Source organism: Pseudocercospora fijiensis, assembly GCF_000340215.1.
Source record: "Pseudocercospora fijiensis CIRAD86 unplaced genomic scaffold MYCFIscaffold_9, whole genome shotgun sequence".
Taxonomy (NCBI): domain Eukaryota; kingdom Fungi; phylum Ascomycota; class Dothideomycetes; order Mycosphaerellales; family Mycosphaerellaceae; genus Pseudocercospora; species Pseudocercospora fijiensis.
This window is the reverse complement of record NW_006921540.1, coordinates 1,918,951-1,939,095: the sequence shown is the minus strand read 5'-3', so window position 1 is coordinate 1,939,095 and position 20,145 is coordinate 1,918,951. Positions and strand designations below refer to the sequence as shown.

Below are 20,145 nucleotides of genomic sequence, written 5' to 3'. Positions count from 1 at the left end.
TAATTCTCCTTATTCTTTAGCTTAGGGATGTTGCTTATGTAAGCGCTAGCAGAAGTTGTAGGGGGAGCTATTACGGACAGCGACGGCGATAATATAGAAAGAGACTTTAGACTTATCTTAAGGGGCGGCCGATAGGCGCGCCTGTATTCTAGTATAGCGGACAGCTAACACTATTGTTAGGAACCGGTGTAGCGGATAGCCAACACTAATAGTAACCGACTCGAGTCTAGCACCTGCTAGAATACTCGAGGGCGGCGGCGGCGACGGTATTAGTGTCGGCGCAATTTTTAGTAACGAGCGCTAGCTACGCAGCTATCGGAGTAACTATTAGAATACGTAGTAAACGTATTGTATGCGTTAGAAACGCAGGGGGCTTATAACCACTTAATGTAACTAATAATTAGAAGAAGGACTAATCTATATAGAAGTCCGAAGATAGAGTGCAGCAGTTGCAGCCTTAGGCATTAGGCACGTAATGGACCCTAACACCTAGGCATACACTCTAAGTATAAGGACTATCTAGCTACTGCCCTTAAAGGGTAGATCGAATACTATATAAGAAGGGTTATGTTAGCAGGTAGATAGGGTAGTAGTGAATTAGTTTAGTATTCGATAAGGATCTAGGAGGAGAGGGAGGAAGGTAGGAGAGTTAGCCTAACGCTAAGCGCTAAGCCCTACCTAAGGCATCGAGACCCTAGCTTTACTCGGCCTAGTTATATGCCAATTACGTATAGCCTCTTTAGCCCTAACAATCTACGGCTTCTTCTTCTTTAGCCTCTTAATAGCTCGTAGTATTATCGCTCTCGGTCTCTTACGCTTGCTATTACTACTATATTTATTAGAAGTCTGCCTCTTACCTACTACCTCTCGTAGAGCGTTATTATTATCTAACTAAGGAAAGTCTTCTACTACTTCTAGGTCTTCTTTTAATAGTAAAGCCGCTCTTGCTAGCGAAGTAAGGTCTATAACCTCGGCTATCTCTTCGATAGTATCTAAGTTAAATAGCTAAGCTAACTACGCCTATAATAGCGACTCGCGGAGCAGCGCCTTCTTACGAGGTAAGGGTCTAAAGGGTAGCGGACTCGACGTAAGAAGGTCGATTACCTATAACGGTCGTATTAGTAATAAGAGCGTCTTATTAAGTAGTAGAAGATTGAAGACTCGAGGTCTATATTTAGTCGCTAGCGGCGGTAGTAGTAGTAACGGAAGGGTCGGATACCGTAGCAATTAGTAACGAGTTAGAGTAATAGGTTTAGATAGAAGTTGTGTCTACTATCGCTATCGGTTACTAGTTAATTGAACCTTAGGCGCGCCTTCTCGAAGGAAGTCGTCTAGCGAGAAGTTAGCTAACTAAGTAAGCGTATCCTTTACCTTACGTAAGAAGCCTCTTATAAACTTGTTCTTTAGCGTACTATCGTAGATTGTCTTATCGTTACGGACCGTATAGAAGTGCTATAAGAGGCCTTCTATACCTTCGTTAAAGTAAGCGCGAAGGTCTCGAAGATAGGGGTCGCTAGCGGTATAGTTTTAAGTGTCCTTAAAGCCCTCGAGAAATAAGGTAGTACTATCTCGTTACCGCTAGTATTAACTGATTTCTATACTATTAAAGCTATAGTAGAAACTAATATAGATCTATTATTGTTATAGAGTAAGCGGTATTACAAATAGGTTGTTAGAGGCTATACGTAATTAGCATATAACTAGCTCGAGTAAAGCTAGGGTCTTAGTGCCTTAGGTAGGGCTTAGCGCTTAGCGTTAGGCTAACTAGCCTACCTTCCTCCTTCTCCTCCTAGTTCTCTATCGAATACTACCTATACCTACTACTACCCTATCTACCTGCTAATATACCCTTCTTATATAGTATTCGATCTACCCTTTAAGGGTAGCAGCTAGATAGTCCTTATTTTAAGCTTTTAGCGATATAGCTACGAATAAGACTAATCTAACTATATTACGTCCGAAGAACGGGACCTATACGTACTATTCTATCGAAGCAACCGTACTAATTATTAAGCAAGGCCTTCTATACGGCCTATTATACTAAGTTAATCGTACTAGACTAATATCTACTAATTCCGCTACATCCGCATCTTAGGGGCTAATAATACATTATTAGTGTTACCCCCTATTATAATAGCCGGCTTATTAAGAAGCAACAACAACCGTGCTGCCGCTAGCAGCGCTAGCAATAACAACGCTAGTAGCATAGTGCCTACTAAAGTGCCTACTAAAGCACCTGCTAAAGTGCTACCTACTAAAGAACCTGCTACTAGGCCTACCGAAGAACCTATAGTTCCGGATAACGACCTAGAGTTGCCTATTAACGATATACTTAACAACATTGTTAATCGACGATATAGCTAGCTAGCCTTTAGCCCCTAGCTAGTAGCGAGACTTTAAGAAGCCACTTAAAACAGGCTTACTGCCCTACGTTAAGAACAATAGCTAAAGGATAATCTCCTCGAGATTCGCCGCCTATAGGAAGCCCTAACAACTAACACTAAGCCGACAATAGGGCCTTCCTTACTATTAGTCCCAATTTAAAAGAAGGATGCTAAGCTTAAGGACTATACCGTATTTGATAGCTCTAGCCGAAAGCAGTATAACGACTACATTCGTAACTGTAAGCTTAACTAGCGTAACGCACTAAGAGCGCTACTAGACGACTATTCCTTAGTCGTATACGCTATATAGTATATTAATAGCGACCTAAAGCATATATAGGATAACTATTTTGACTCCCTCTACGACTAGACCGCTGTTTAATAGTAAGACTATAAGACCGTTATACTAAACACCCTTAGAAACCCTATACTAAGGCAACAATATACTTAGGACTAGTACCTTCGAGCTAAATAGAAGACTAATTAATCGGCTCGCTTATTTAAAGCCTATTTAAAGACCCTCGAAGATAACCTTCCGGCTAAAACCGACTCTATATAAATCTCCGAAATACGCCCTAAACTAAGGTAGGAGCTTGTCCTTGAATTAGACCGCCGCCGTGTATTCGAATAGGCTAATCTTATATACATTCAATTTATAATTAAAGTAGAGACTACAGAGCGTATAGTATAGCTATAGCAACGGTTAGAATCTAAGATACGACTATCTACTAACCGTAGCCGCGGTAGAAACTAAGGAGGTACTCCCTAAACTAATACTGCTAATAATAGAAACAGTAACGACTAACGTAGAAGAGGCAGGGGCCGATACCGCGGTAGAAACCCCTAGCGAGGAAGAGGGCAAGGAAGGGGCTTATTTCTATATACCCCTAATCGTTCCTCTAATTCTAGCGCTAATCCGAAAAGATATAGCAACCTCCTAACCGGATTGAAGTGCTTTAACTGCGATAGCACTAGCCACCTATTAGGCTAATACGACAAACCTAAGGATTAGGCCCGAATCGACCGTGCTACCGCCGAGCACCGTAAGCACCTTTTAGCCGCTAATGCTACCCCTATCGGTCCTTCGAAAAAAGAATAAGCGCCGTACTAACTGTTAGCCTTGTGCGGCGTAAGACTATCGACATTGTGCTAGCTATTATACGTACCTGTCTCGTATCGGACACGTATAGGACTAACTATAAGACTAAGGTTATACTAGATCTAAGAAATTCAGTTAGTGCCCTTATTAGCTATCGCCTAGCTAAGCAATTAGACCTTCGACAACTGCCTAGGACTAACCTACTAACCCTTGCTTAGTTTAATAACGCTCGGCACTTAACCTACGGAGCCTACTATGTCTATATAGCTCTAAGAGACGACCTCGGCAATAAGCGCCTACTAAACTTTACTGCATACGTAGTAGATATAGACAGCCTCCTATCTAATATTGTTATTAGCAACCCTATTCTTAAGTACTATGCTATAGTTATAGACTTAGGTAGTTAATAATAGCGATTTAGAATCGCTAGGAAAGAGGATATTAAATATATTAATATTAGCGAGTGCCCTAATAATATTAGGGTCCTATTTATTAGCAACCTAACTCTAGCTAATCCGACTACCGATCTACTCGGTAGTAATAACGATAAACCTGTGCCCCCTAATAATCCTAATTAGCTCGCTCGCATACTAGAGCCTATCGGAGAGACCTATATTAATATGTTTAAATACTACCTAGTATCGACATTGCCTATATTTAAAGAGACGGATTATAAGATTAATATTATAGAGGGCAAAGAGGTTCCTTTTAGACCACTCTACAACCTTAGTAAGCGCGAGCTTGCTATATTGCGTAAGTACCTAGAGGAAAACCTAGCTAATAGTCGTATTCGGTATAGTAACAGCCCTACTAGCGCCCCTATCCTATTCGTACTAAAGAAGGATAGTAGCCTACGCCTATATATTAATTACCGTAGACTTAATGCTGTTACTATTAAAGACCGCTGTCTGCTTCCGCTTATTAATAAGACTCTCGATCGCCTTTCTAGTACCTACTACTATACTATATTAGACATTAAGGACGCCTATTACCGCATCTGTATTCGTAAGGGCGATAAATAGAAGACAGCCTTTCGCACTCGTTATAGCTATTTTAAGTACTTAGTTATGCTATTTAGGCTAGCTAATGCCCCTACTATATTCTAGTCCTATATCAATCGGGCCCTACTAGGCCTATTAGATTACCTCTGTATAGTTTACCTAGATAATATCCTAGTTTATATATACTTACCTAACATTGCGGAGTACTAGGCTACAGTCCGTAAGGTGCTCGATCGTCTAAGAACCTATAGCTTATATTACAAGCCTTCTAAATACACCTTTGCTACTAAAGAGGTATTATTCCTCGGCTTCCTTATATTAACTAAGGGTGTTAAGGCTGATCCTAATCGGATTAAAACCATTACTAAATAGCCTGTCCCTACGTTAATTAAGGAGCTATAGTCGTTCCTCGGCTTCGCTAATTTCTATCGTCGGTTTATTAAGAGCTATTCGAGGCATATAATACTACTAACTGAGCTTACTAAAACTAAAGCCAACCTAACTAGAGAGTTTAAATAGACTAATAGAGCACAAGCCGCTTTTAACGGTTTAAAGCAGCGCTTTACTAAAGTCCCCTTATTATACTACTTCGTACTAAGCAAACTAATCCGCATTAAGACTAACGCTTTACAGTTCGCTGTATTAGCTATAATGTCTTAGCAGTTAGATAGTAACTACTACTAGCACCTAATTGCCTTCTTTTTACAGAAGATAATCGATATAGAACGTCGGTACGAGACCTACGAGCAAGAGCTCCTAGCTATTGTCGAGGCCTTCAAGCATTAGAGGCACTATCTCGATAGTGTATAGCACACTATTTAGGTCTATATAGACTATAACAACCTCCGTAGCATTACTAAGGTTACTAGGGTTATAGGTCGATAGGCTAGATAGGCCGTCTACCTCGCTAGGTTCGATTTTAATATATTATATCGGCTAGGCGTAAGTAACCCTACTAATAGCCTATCGAGGCGACCTAATTATAATAGCGAGACTTAGCAATCTATTAATTCTTTGTTTCCAACCCTATAGCATAAGATTGCTATAGCCCGCGTTGTTAATAAGTACGCGTAGGATAAGCGGCTTACCGGACTCCGCGACGGCTTAAAGTATATTAATGCTCTTGCTATATTAATAGTACGTATTAAGGCAAGGGCTAAGGATACAGACAGGAGAAGTTATAATAACTCCCTAGTCGATATCGCTATATATAGTAACAGCGATTAAAGCACTAATACAGTTAATCCGGCTACTAGTGCTGTTAGATGTATATAATGCGTACCTCGTTTAATAGCGAGGGTGCTATTAAATAACCTTGCAAATAGGGATAGTTAATCGTTTATAGACGAGCTATTACGTACTTAGTAGAGGGACGCCTTTGCTACTAAACATATCGATAGGCTTACAAGCAGGCGAAAGACTCGATCTAGTAAGAGTAACAATTAGTCGATCGATAACAAAGGTTATTTAAAGTTCAAGGGCAGATACTATGTCCCCGCTAAACATTCGATCCGATAAGAACTTCTTAAGCGACACTATAATAGTAAGCTTGCCGGTTACTATAGTATAGAGAGGTCGCACGAGCTACTATCGCGTATATACTACTAGCTAAATAGTAAGCGGGATATAAAGGACTACGTAGATACGTATGCCGTATACTAACGAGTTAAAGCACCGAAGCCCTTGCTATTCGGCGAGTTGTCTTTACTCCCTGTTCTAAAGAAGCTATTTATAGAGCTTATAATAGACTTTATTATAGGACTTCCGCCTACTAAGCGTAGGGGTAGTAAGGACGTATATAATGCTATCCTTATTATAGTAGACCGATTTACTAAAGGCGCTCGATACATCCCGGCGCGCAAGGATTAGACTGCTATTAATATAGTAGAGGCGCTATAGACTAATATCTTCTGTACCTATTAGGGAACCTCTAAGGGGATAGTCTCCGATAGGGGCTCGACATTTATATCGCACTATTAGAGCGAAATATGCCTATAGCTAAGACTAAAGCATCGGCTATTAACAGCCTTCTATTTATAGACTAACGGTCAAATAGAGAGACAGAATACTACCCTATAGTAGTACCTACGCAGTTATATTAACGAGAATCCTAAGGATTGGGTCAATCTCCTATAGCCTATAGAATTCGTATACAATAATAGTATACACTTATTAACTAAGGTTTTACTATATATAGCTATAATAGGTTAAAACGCCGCGTTGCTATAAGATCTATTTACCTCGCTCGAGGCCGAGCGTAAGAAAAGGGAAGCGCGTTAAGTACTAGAGACACTAGCGGCAATAGAACGTGTCTAGAAGATACGAGAAATCTATACTAAGATAGCTAAGAAGTTAATAAAGGCTTAAGAATACTAAAAGGCCTACTACGATAAGCGTTATATACTAATAACCTTTAAACAAGGCGATATAGTTATACTTAGTACTAAGAACCTCCGCATCCGCAAACACCTATCGCCTAATAGTAAAACAAGGCCTAAGCTCGCACTAAGATACATTAGCCTATTTCGTATCCGAGAACCGAAGGGCAATAGCTAGGCCTACTAGTTATAGCTTCTACCCTATTATACTATCTATAACACCTTCTATATCTCCCTCCTTAAACTATACTACTAGCGCGAAAGCGATAAAGCGCCTGCTAAGTTAGAAGAAGTCTTAGCTAATAGTAAAGAGCTGTAGTCTGTAGAACGTATCCTAAAGCATCGGACTAGGTAGGGCAAGAAGGAGTACCTATTAAGATAGCAAGGCTATCTACCTAAATAGGACTTATAGGAAGCTAAAGCCTCTTTTAAAGAAATAACTAAGTTGTTAGATAAGTATTAGACTAGCGTAAAGAACAAGAAGAAGGCTAAAAGCTCGTAATGTTACTAAGGCCTAGAACTAATACTACCCCCGGGGTACTATTAGCTAACTAATTAGAGGCCAGCAAACTAGGACAATAAGACTATACTACTATAGTAAACGCGTACCGAGTATCAACAAACGCGCTATAATGCGTTAACTAATCGCCTGCTCTTTTAAGGACTCTACCTCTTTACTAACGCCCCCTATAGGTCCCCCTCTTATTCCTTTATTCTATCGAGGCCTCGAGGCCTAGGCAATCGGCGAGAGCGGCGCGGCCGGCGCGGCTATATTAGTAACGGTATTGCGGAGTATATTATTAGTTAAAGAAGAAGATTAGAAGCGAGGTAAAGTTAGCGCTAAGACGACTAGCGCCGCTATTATTAATATTACTTGCTATTGTCGCTATACTTGCGAAGACAACCTTACCTATACTACGGCCTAAGGCCGGAAACGCGCTATACTAATTAAGTTAAAAGAATAGCTATATTAAAGGTTTAATTAAAACTTTAAGGCTAAGTTAAAACTTTAAGCCGCTTAAAAGATTAAGCGACTAATAGACTAACTAAGGGCAAAAACTATAGAGCTAAGCTAGCCGGGGTCGATCTTGCGGATAATAGGTTACTCCTCGATCTATCTAACCCTTTAAGCGAGGCGAACCTCTACTACTACACTTACAATAGCCTTTACCTATAGAAACTAGACGAGCTATGTTTTTTAAAAGATAAGATAAGATTAGCAATTAAAGGCTACTAAACCTAACTAATTAGGGCTAGCGAAACTACGAACAATAATAGCCCTCGTAATAACAAGAATAAACCCTCGGAAGCGGACAACCCTCGGAAGCGGATATAGCTAGGTCTTTTAAGAGTAGACGTAAAGAACTCGGTACGACATTCCTTAGAGCGGAGGCAGTACTGCAATACCCCGTATACCTACCTATTATAGTAGGGAAGGTACGCTCGTATTGTAATTAGTCGATAGTCCTTAATTCTTATCCGAGCGAAGCGATGTAAACAGGCATAAGCCGGAGCATTCGAGGAGCTTACGACGAGGATACGGAGGTGTTGTCTAGTTACGAGCTAAGCGGAATAATAGTTAGAAGTTAGTAGAATTACGTGCGAGGTGTTCGCCGGGGGTTTAATTTAAAGATGCGCTTATACAAATCTAGCTAGGCCTCTAATTGGAAGAAATTAAAAGGAAGTATTGGCCTAATAAATCTGTTAAGTGCCTAACAGCAGCCGGGGGCCGGTATAGAGGGTAGGAAGGTAGGAGGTAGGCAGGAAGGCAGGAGGCAGGCAGGAGGGCAGGAGGCAGGCAGGCACGCAAGAGGCAAACTAGCAGGCACTCCCAACTTCAGGACTGTTATTCCGCTTAGCTATCGCTTCGCTCGGCCACCTTAGGCAGTACCTGCCTATACGGTACTTTATAGCCTTATACCCCTTCACTTTATTATATATAAGGATAGCGTAGTTAGAGTTAGACATTGTATTATATTAGAGGTAAGGTTTAATATAGTTACATAATTAGGTAGTTAAGTATTTAATTTAGTGCGGGCTAAGTAGCTTATTAGACTTGCTAAGTTAGCGGCAATAGAGGTCGTAGAATATAGATAGGCTACGAGGGCGCGGCCTTTAGAAGGGAAGCGTATATTAGAGGCTATACGTAATTAGTATATAACTAGCTCGAGTGAAGCTAGGGTCTTAGTGCCTTAGGCAGGGCTTAGCGCTTAGCGTTAGGCTAACTAGCCTGCCTTCCTCCTTCTCCTCCTAGTTCTCTATCGAATACTACCTATACCTACTACTACCCTATCTACCTACTAATATACCCTTCTTACATAGGTAGTGTCTTAGAATATAGTAGCAAGGTAGGTACTGCTAAAACTATAGTAGGCAATTATAGTAAGAAGGTTGTTATCCGTCGCGATATAGTACAAGGCCTTTATATAGCGGCAATGCCTTAGCCTCGTATTCTTCCGCAATAGCGAGTTGTTTCCTAACGAAGTCCTACGCTACTAGAGGGCTCAATTGCTTAAAATATAGCATCTCTTTAACCTTCTAGTATTGTATGCGTTTACTAAGTCTATAGCTTTATAGGTCCGCCTTATATAGTTATCGAGCGTCGATTGTTAGCAATTTAGTTATAGTACTATACATCGATAGCTAGGCGAGGTCCTTCTTCCGGTCGTATTTAATAGCATTATAGTATCCTTCTAGCGGCGAAGTAGTACGTATTTGTATAAGAACTAGGTTACGAAGACGTACCTAGGTTGCCTATTTCTATAACTTCTCTAATCCCTAGTTCTTCCGTAAATACTAAGCCTCTTCTGCTAGTCTATTTAGAAGCCTTAATTCTGCTTCTATTGTAGTAACAACCTCTTTAACCTCTGCCTTACTCCGAGCCTAGTAAATAGCTCTTTTAAATAGTCTCTAGACTATAGGGTACTTAAATTTAGGAAAGTAGCGAAGGAAGGTCTCTTTAGCGTATCGTTAGTAGAGATATAGTCGTATTTCCTCGCTTTAGAAGGATAGTCGAATAGCGGACTGCCCCTAAGCCGAGTCGTTAGTTATAGCTAATTTAGGCTCCTAACTCGGATACTACTTCTTTAGGACCTAAAAAGCAGCTTGCTAAAGCCTCGCTCTCTATAACTATAGCAATATATATACTACTAGTATCTAACTTTCGAAGCTATTACGGATATGCACTATAAAGAGATGCTAGCCTGTATTAGTAGTCTTATACGTTGCGTCGTATAGAAATAACTGATGCTAAATTAGTCGTTGCTTGCTAAAGCCTAGCTTTAGCTAAAGCCTATAGGGGTAGTTACGTAAGCGACTTATATCTCTAGTAAGACTACTACCTAACAACTCTCGCTATTAATCCGCTTGCTATACAATGCCCTTGTAAAGGCGTCCTTTAATCGTTACTAACACAGCTTTATACTATAACTAAGCGCCGTTTACTAGATTAGTTAATAGCGATAGCTCGTTATATAGGTTCTCGAGTTAGAGGGAGATATTGCCCTTCTTAGCAAAAGTCACCTTCTTCTTATCCTTCTTCTTCGACTATTTTATTATACCCTCCTTTATACGATAGCCTCTAATAACGGCAAAGCAGTTAGTATTACGACCTTCCTTTATTATATAGAATATACGAGCTGTATTATAGTCGTATTAGTCTATTAAGTGCTCGAGAACGATCTTTAAGCTATTACTAGTACCTCGTACGTCCTGCTAACTATTAGCTTCTATAGCTCGAATAGGCCTCCGCTATCGACTCGAGAGGCAACCCTACTAAACTTACTATATAATCTATCGAATAGTAATATAGCGAGCCTGCCTCGGTAGAAGGGTCGGGCGACGACGAAGCGACCTTATATATATACGGCTCTCTATAGTTCTTCGAGCGATATATAGCAATTACTACGTACGTCGTATTATATCCTTCCTTATAATACTCTACCTTCCGAATACTATCTAGCACCTCGCGTAGCCGATTAGCATCCTACCGATAACAATAATAGCATATTATCCGCTATATTAAGCTATCCTTATGCCTCTCCTATAGCTTCTAGTACTAGAAGTTGCTAGTAAATAGCTATACCTTATTATATTTATTAGCGTCTAAGAATAGGCTATTTAAGGGTAGATTAAAGAGCTAAGAACGCAGTAATATATCGAGATAAGAGGGGATTAGATAGGCTATTATAATAGTTAGAAAGAGCGTAGAAATTAGCCTACCTATATGCCTATAATAACACCTTATATATAGCTATATAGCTAATTTTTCGTCGATATAACGACTTCCTACTACGATATAAAGTCGGCGACTAATGGATCCTCGGCATGCCTGATTTGGCTAGCAAAAATGGCTATATCTCGATTCATTAATCGACTCTACCACTACCGAGTATATCCGTAAATGTAAGCAATCCACTACAACCCTTGCACGCTAAAAGTCTGCTACATCCAACACTATCTCACTACAGCCAATGTGACTGAGTCACGTCACATCACACGTACACACACACACAATAGTACTGTAGTGTAGTGTAGTGTAGTGTAGCATCCAGTCAATCAATCTTCCCTCTCGCCTATAACCGAATTTGGGCTGCAGAGATTGATTGGACTACATAGCAAGATCACCAAGCGACAGAAGTCCCAAATTATTGACACGCAAGAAATCCTGCAGCAGCAGCACTGGGTACAGTATTGCCATTGCCATTCGTTGCAATCTACTGTGTATACAGCATGTACAATAATTCCGTCCTCTCATGGCACCTGCACTGCACTGCCCAACGACGAAGATCAAAAAAGACCAAAAAAAAAAAAAAACTGAGATCTTCCTTCCTTTCTTGCCGTGAGGCAGTCCCCTAAAAACAAAATCTTTGCCGATGACGAGTGCCTGTCCCTGTCCTAGAACAAAAAAAAAAAGAAGAAGAAACCGAAATAACATCGAGAAGACGCTCGCTAATGATGATGATGATGATGATGATGATGTACAGTGAGTGTATCCACTCCATGAATCAAGACAAAAGATATATGCATATGCTGAAAAAAAAGGAGAAAAGAAGTACGCACACGCACACGCATGCGCCATCGCTCGCTCGCTCGCTCGCTCGCAATGCCAAAAAGATACAGAAAAAAAAAGAACATTTCGCTAATTACAAACAAATCTCACCAAAAAAAAAATTGGATGCCTGATTTAAAAAAAATGCTGTAGATTGTTGATTGTTGGTAATGCTGATTTGATCTTGATATCCAGAAAGGCAAGAATCGTAGTCGTTAGATACCTGATCTTTCGAGATGTTTGGTTTGTGTTTCATCCATCCTCATTCATGAGCCATGCATTCATATTCCATCAAGGCATAGATAGAATAATGCATTCAGTAAGAATGAGTTTTCATGTTGTTTCGAACCGATCCGAGAGTTTTCCAGTCATCACAAGAATCCTCCATCTCGTGGATTGACTCCATGCTGGATTTGGTTTGGGGGCATATTCGCTCTGATCTCTTTGGGGTTCCTGTACCCACTGACGCTCCCACTCCTGCTGCCAGGTAGGCTACTTGGCGGGACTGCAGTCTCGTTGATTCTTTCGGTAGAAGGACTCACAGCTTGACCTGCCATTGCCTGTTCGTAGGGACTTTGAGCACGGTGAGTGACGTTCAAGCTTCCGGCCCGTTTGTGACCGTGAGAAGAAGGTGGGCCAGGAATGGACTCATAAGGCGCTGGACCGCCCGGCTGTGCGGACTTGGGATGGTAGTCGTACCCAGTCTTCACGCTTTCGTAAGGGGCTGGACGCCATGAGGTATCAAGTGGTGGAGACTTGGTACGGTTCTTGGAGGAGCTGCGCATCCGCTCGCCAAAATTACGCATCCGGGAGCTGAAGCCGTCACCAGAAGGTGCGTTGCGGCGGTGGGATGTGGGACTGGCGGTTACTGATCGTGGTTGGTCTCGTGCCATTGGTGCAGGCAGTGTTGGTCCAGAAGACTCCATGGCACTGCTTGGGGCGTTCTCGTCGATGGCGATATTGATCATGCCGGAAGAGTTGTTTGCTTGATGACCTGGGAAGACTGGAGGAGGTGGAGGTGGAGGTGGAATGTTCAAGTGCTGCAGCTCGGGGAGCATCGGAGGTGCGAGTTCGGGCATTTCTGGGATGATGATGACATTCGAAGTATCACTGCCTCCAATCAAGGCAGCGTCGATGCTACTCATGGATTCGCCTCCTTCCGAGGAGTTGAGGCCATCAGGTGGCGAGATCTTGCGAACATTCGATAGACGTCTGGTAGAAGGTATGCCAGCCCGATAGAGAGGGTGAGCTGCCTGTTGCTGCTCAGGTGGTGCGGTTGCAGCTCGTGTTAGGGGTCCTTTCTGGCCATAGACGGACGATGGCAGGAGAGGCCCGATGGAGTCGCTGCTTTCAGACACAAACGACCTTGATTCGCCAGAGGAAAATATCTTCTGTTGATCGGAAGAGGTCATGACCGAAGACGCTTGACTAAGCTCTGAGTTTGTGACCTGGCTCAAGCTGCTTCCTGACAGCGAGCCTAGATCAGAAAACTTGTCTGGGATGAACGGCACAGGAGGAGCTGCATCACGTTCATTGGGATCAGTGCTCATATAACGCGGGTGGCGCATAGCCCTTGGAGTAGCAGGAAGGCCAATAGGAGCTGAGGGTGTCGAAGTGCCCGTGATCTTGCTCTGTTGATTGTATTTGAGCATCGCATCAGGATCCACCGTGTGACTCCTCGACATAGGTGGCATGTACGACGTCGGGCTGTCACCAAGCTCAGTGTGTGATCGCGGAAGTCCTGGTCGATTGTTGATTGAAGTGAGATGCTCGGGCAGAGGAATGGCTGGCGCTGATGGTCGTCTGGCAAGCGAGCGGCGGCGATCCTCGAGCTCTTTGGCTGCCAGCTCCTTCCTGCTCAAAGTTCTCGGTCTCGAATTCCCAACAGAGGAGTCGGTGTTCTGAGATGTCCGGGAAGCCTGCTCTTCTGGTACAATGTCGGTGACTTCGGACTCGGCAATCGTCGGAATTTCTGGCTTCGGCCTGCGACTGGACGATCTGGCACGACTGGCTTGTCGACGGCTTTGTAAGTCAATCTGAGCCTGTCGGCTTGCACTCTGAGATCGCATGCGAAAGCGTTGTTGGCCATCGCTTTGCGTCTCCTCCTTGTCGCCTCCATAAGCTTTCGCCGAAAGCACGGGAAGAGGCGACGATGGAGATCGCGTGGATGAACCTGCGACTCGGTTTGCACTGCGGCCTCGGCCACGTTCTTCGGTCTCCTCCTCCTCCGTTCGCGGTGGGCTGTGCGGCCGGGTGGATGCTCTGCCAGAAGAGCGCAGAGGCGGAGGTACCGCATCTGCGACGTTGCCGAGAGAGTCATGTCGAGTGGAGTCTCGTCCGCTTCTGTGGGATCCGGTGGGCGATAGTGCGGCTTTGTAAAAGTTCTCGTCGTCAGTGGTGGCTGGCTCGATCTCCTTGGCCTTGTTCGTAGCCTGTGCAATCTCCTCGGGAGACATTGGCACAGGCGAAGAAGGCGAGCGTTTTGCAGGCGGGATGTAGCGAGGCACACCTCGTCCCCGGTTCTCAGAAGCATCCCGCATACGGCTGGAGGTGCGTCCGGAACGGCTTTCCGCACGTCGCTTGCTCTCGCCACGCCTTCGACTGTCTGCCCGTTCATTGCGACGCGCGATTCTCGCTTCTTCGACACTGTTGATCTTGTCGTCAGTCGATCGACCTTTGGTGCTTGCTTTCGAGCTTCCGCCGGTCAGAGGCGGACTGAGAGTCCCGGCTTGTAAAGCTCCGCCAGGCGAAATGACAGCATCCGCAGTCATAGGCGAACGTGTCTCAGCATACACAGTATCCATGACTTGTACGGCAAGATAGTCTGGCTTTCTTTCGCGAGAGGAGTTTCGCTGTCGAGACTCCTCGCGCAGTCTTGTAAAGACACCTTTGGCCGGAGAGGGTAAGTGCTCAGCAGCGTCGCCAAAAGCTCGCGGAGTAAGTTTCTCTGCGTCGTAGACAGCGGGCCGTAGAGCAGTCGTGGGATCCGGCAGGCTAGCGCTGCTTACAGAGGATGTCCGTCTGCTGCTTGTCCTACTTTGTGTCGTTTGGGTGGCAAAGTCGCGAGCTGCTGTTAGAGGCGTTGCCATTTCAGCAGCTTCTTGCTTCGCTCTCTCAATGTCAGTCCGAGACGGTAAACGCTTCCTCCGCATGCCTCCAGGTGTAGCTGTCCGGGCAGACGTGGCATCTCGAGTCATGCGACCGTCACGCCGTCGCCACGGATCCAGGCCTCCAGGAGACATTGGGTAAGCAGAGTGTTGGATTGGAGTGACGCCTGCGGTTACAGTTCCTGGGTCGACGACCGTGAGTGGATCTCCTCCAGCACCAGTCTGGAGTGGCACGCCTTTGTCTCCGAAGGTGGTGATCAATTTGAGGGAAGCATTTTTGGTGGTCAACCGGGCAGAGCCAGAGCCAGAGCGCGAGGGAATCGACACAGGGCTGGAAAGATCCACAGCGCTCTGAGGCTCTCGTGCCTGTTGCGCCGCGAACACCTCATGTTGCGCTCGTGGAGAAGTCCACGGCTCTGAAGTCTGAATGCTCGTGCATGAGAAACAGCGTACGGCAAGTTCGGCCTCTCCATTCATCACTGCGTTCTCGCCCCACTTCCTGAGCAAGTGCGATATCCGGCCCCAGTCGTTCGGACATGCCAGGCAGGTCAGGAGGACAGCCTCCATGAAGTAAGCTTGGGACACATACACCTCGATTGCGTCGTTGTATTCGCCGAGTCCGAGAAGGATTGCCACCGCGGGATGAATATCGCCCTTCTCCAGCAAGCGTTGTACGAACGCCTCGCCGACTTTCCTTTTGGAGTCCGATCCAATGGAGCTTAACGCAAGCAGCATCCAGTCCGAGGAGGTCATTGATTCCGAGCCGACAAGAGAAGCCATCTCGTCGGCACCAATGTCACCCAGCCATTTCGATAGCAGCACAGCACTGGCTGAGCCAGGCCGCTGCCTCGCCAATTCTTCGTGAATCAGGCTGCGAGCGTCATCATTCCAGCCGAATACAACACTCAACATTTCTCGCTGCAAAAGGTCTGGAGTGCGAGCAACTTCTCCGTAATGAGGAGTTCTGAACGCCACTTCTCGAAGCCGGGCTTTCGTGAATGGGAAGAGCTCCATCAGCTGTGTCTCCTCCGTTTCCTCCGGACTCCGCAGTACTTCTCTGCGCAAATTAGACGACCGACGGCCATGATGTGTCCCTGATGTGTAGGATGCGCTAGATCTTATTGACATGCTCTCGCGGCCCAGCTGAGATGGTCCTCCAAAAGAGAACTCCGTGCCTTCGTGGCCAGAATTGGTCGATGCGCGAGAAGAGTCTGGCTTGTCATACAAATATTTCCGTTGCCTGCGCGAAGGCTTCCCGGAACTTCGTGAGCTGACAGATCCGCCGTGACTTGATGGGCTGAGCGGCATGACCTTGTCGCGAATCTCAGATTCCATGGCATCGAGCGAGTCCATCTCCAGCGCGATCCTTTGCAAAGGTGACATGGTTGCTCCCTCGTCGGCACTGCTTTCGCCATCGGTAAACACCACAGGTAGACTGATTTGACCTTCTGTAATTGCATTCTTCGTCCTCTCATTCAAAAGGTCCGTCGGAGGCGTAGGAGGAGTATTGGCGGGCGCATGCTGCGCTGTTGCTACTTGCAGCGGGCTTGTGTTCGGGTTGATGTCGTATTGTTGAACCGTGTGATTTCGCCCCAAGGTGAACAAAGTTGCTGTTGGTCCATAGTTGGCCATTCCCACAACGCCCTGAATCGTTGGAATGATATCGTAAGTGACCTTTTTGGTACGAACGTCCCACGCTCTGGTTTCCCTGCCCCGTAAATTTTAGCACTGATCTCAATCGGTCATGGGCTTGATTGTCTGTACGAAGCAGAGCACTCACCCATCCGCAAGTTGTATTAAGCGTCCGTTCTTCGACCAAGCAAACCAACAAGGACCTGCCAACTGCGATTCCGGCCTCTGCAGCACGCGAATGATGGTCGGTGCAGCTCCATGATCTCCTTTCGGAACACTCCACACTCGCAAATCCCCATCTTGGGCTTGAGTCGCAAGCATATCAGTCTGCTGCTTTGACGAAGATCCATGCCATGCAAGACCACTGATCTTTGACGGTGCTCTAGTGGTGTTCAGGGTGTGTAGAATGGTGAAGGAAGGTTGGAGGGTTGCAATCAGGATCGATCCATTGAAATAACCCATCGCGAAAGTCCTGCAGTCGGCAGAGGGAGCTATTGCGGTAATGGGGTCGAAAATTGTTCTCGCAGAAATGTGTTCCGATGTGGATGGTTCGAAGAGGATCACGTTTCCCTGGTCATTTCCTAGAGACAGTCAGCATGTTTGCTTGCAGATTCCGGGCATGTTCCTACCAAATGCGATATTGCCGTTGCGCATGAAAGACGCAACTCTCATGTGCTCGTATGCGGAAAAGCGCGCGACCTCGACGCCGGTGAGGATATCCCAAACGATCGCCGTCTTCCCTGCATCAAAGCTCACAGCCAATCTTCCGGAACCTCGTTCGCTGACATTGTCCACTGCTATCCACAGCACATCTTCCCGGTGCAAATCGAATCGTCGTTCGATGGACAGAGTGTCGTGATGAAGCACGAGGATGACATTTCGCTGTGCGTAGAGTAGGAATGAGGCAGTTGCGGCGCATGGTTCAAGGTCACTGCCTTGGCCTTCGGGGGTCAATGTTGCCGGAGGAGGAGTCTGGCTTGGTTGTGTTTGTCGATACGAGGCCGGATTCGACGCCGACGAAGACCTTCCAGACTTTGATCTTGTGTCTGAAGCTCTTCGGGATGACATGTTCGATTGCTGTAGCGGGTGGGTTAGTGTGGGTTCGAGGTGTAATGGTGGCCATGAGGGCAGCCAGATGGTGTCCAGGGCGGTCTGTTCGCCAACCCAGCCGTGACCGGACGTGAAACACTTGTATCTTCGGGAAGAGTAGAAGCAACCTACCCGGACATGCGCGCTCAATCAACGAAGTCACACCTTGTGTATCGCCCGAAGCGCGGAGAGGCCAGAGTCTTCCCAGCGGGGGTGTGTGCGTGCAGGTGCAGTACAGAATGCATGCAGCCGCGCTGGTCGTCGGGTCTGGAAGGGGTACAGAGTGAGTGGCAGAAGTGCAGCTGAGTGCAGAAGCAAGCAGAAGGGAGGGGAGAACAGGTCTCGACACAACGGGCAATCAGATGGCAGCGAAGAAGCGGTTAGACGAGCAGTGAAGAGCAGAAAGAGACGCGATGCCCTACCATTCGTCCAGCGATAATGTTAGAATACAGCACCATTGGACGCGCCTCGACAGCACGCTGCACGTCTGCTGCTGAACGCTGTCTGTCGTATGGAGGTCACTGCATGTGCGGGCGGCGCCGGGGTCCATACCGTGCTCGGCCGCGCTGATTGGCTGCACGCTGCAACGCTGGCGCGCCACATTCACACCTAAACCCGCCATCCAGCGGCTACATCGATATGCCGACGTCGACGGCGACAAGGCGATTGTTGTCTGGTATAGGAGCGGAGATGCACACGCCCGGCCAGCGACGCCAGCGACGCCATCGTGCTCGTGCCGCACTCCATTCACCACACTCCGCCCGCAACTCCCACACCACCCTCCCACGTGCAGTGCGTTTGCGACGACCGTACTTCCATCCCGAGGCGGTCAGCTCGCTCGGACCTGCTTGGTGCAACTTCACTGATTGCCATACCCATACCGAGCACTCGGTAGTCGATAGTCCTTGCATCGCGCTGCCAGGCCCACTGCACGCTGCGCTTCATCACCAGTCGCACGCGAGGCGGTCGGCATGCCCAGTCACACCATGCTATGGTCACGCTCTGCACCATCCGGCCTCGTGCTGCCGATACTTCCTGACAGCGTTGCAGCAGTTCATGCCGTGCAACGCCAACCAGAGAATGCTTACCGTCGTCCCAGGCCGGGATTTGGTATTCGTCCATTGCCTATATTATATTCGTCCATTGCTATAGATCATACTTCCGGTTTCGATTAGCAGTACGCACTGACCTCTCGCTATATAAAACGCTATACAAAAGCGGCCTCCGCTGCTTGGTATAGAACCTAACGTATATAGTAATAATTATAGTTAGGTAGGAGGGTATTCTCGAGCCCGCTAGTTACGTAGATATTAATATAGACTCGTAGACTTCAATTAAACTGTATTCTAGTACTAATTGCCTTAACCTGTATAGTAATACTGTCGTAGATATAACCGTAGCTCTTACTACGGTATAAACTAACTTCTATACTGCTATTACTATTGCTACTATTACTATTACTAAGTAAATACCTATTAATTAGATAGTAGTAGAGCGCCTCTAAATACAGTCGGTTAAGTCGCTACTAGCGGACCTGCTAGTGCTAGTCTTAGCAGTAGTTGTTAAGTACTATAGAACTAGACAAATTAGTAGTATTACTTAGCCGGCTATGTTATAGCCGGTGCGTATAAGGCCCTTCTAAGTGCTATAGCGGCTCGTTGAATACTAGCTAGATTGTTACTAATAAACTAGTGTCGCTTAGTAGGTATATAGACTCGAGGTTGTTGCGTAGAGGCTCTCGCTCTACTACGGCTACGGCTACGGCTACGGCTACGAGTAGATTGAGAAGCCGCGTTATTTAGGTCGTTATATTCGAAGCTAGAAGGGTCTCGTATATTTATACGCCTAGCACGGCCGCTATTGCTACGGCCGCTATTGCTACTACGAGCTCTGCGATTATTAGGTATTATAGTGAAGTCTCGAGTCTATATAACTTCTATAATACGAGCTAGTAGTGCTATAGACTTATCGATATACTAGTGCCTATCGAAGTCCGAAGGGGTCTAGTAGAAGAAGCCTATTTCTATTATCTTATCCCTTACAGTATATTTGCAGGTAATCCCCTAAGCGTACTTATAACGGCCTGTATACCGAGACCGTAGCTTATTAGGCTCCTTAGTAAGCTCTTTAATCTTATCGAGTGTATACTATTGTTACTTGCCGGCCTTAATAATAGCCTAGCGATAGATCGTGCCGTTATACTAAGCAAACTCTAGTTTCTTATAGGATATTAGAATTTGAAGCCGGTCCTTGCTAATACGGTCCTTAATCTAAGAGGCTTTAATCTTGAACTACGGCTCCTATTAAATTGTTAGCAAAGCGGTATCTAAGTAAAGCTAGGTAGACGTCTACGTACGAGTTTAAGGAACAGGGTAAGCACGTTATACCGCCTACCTGCTAGCTAT

General features: G+C 45.6%; 1 protein-coding gene across 1 annotated transcript; it reads right to left on the bottom strand.

Moving 5' to 3' along the window:
• Positions 1-11,549: 11,549 nt before the first annotated feature.
• Positions 11,550-18,862, bottom strand: MYCFIDRAFT_205075 (uncharacterized protein; the record flags this gene model as incomplete). The annotated part of the gene is made up of 4 exons (XM_007932701.1): positions 11,550-16,727; positions 16,800-17,221; positions 17,318-17,592; positions 18,829-18,862. 4 exons carry the CDS (start codon positions 18,860-18,862, stop codon positions 12,284-12,286), a joined length of 5,175 nt encoding a protein of 1,724 aa, XP_007930892.1. The 3' UTR covers positions 11,550-12,283.
• Between the last annotated feature and the right edge of the window lie 1,283 nt (positions 18,863-20,145).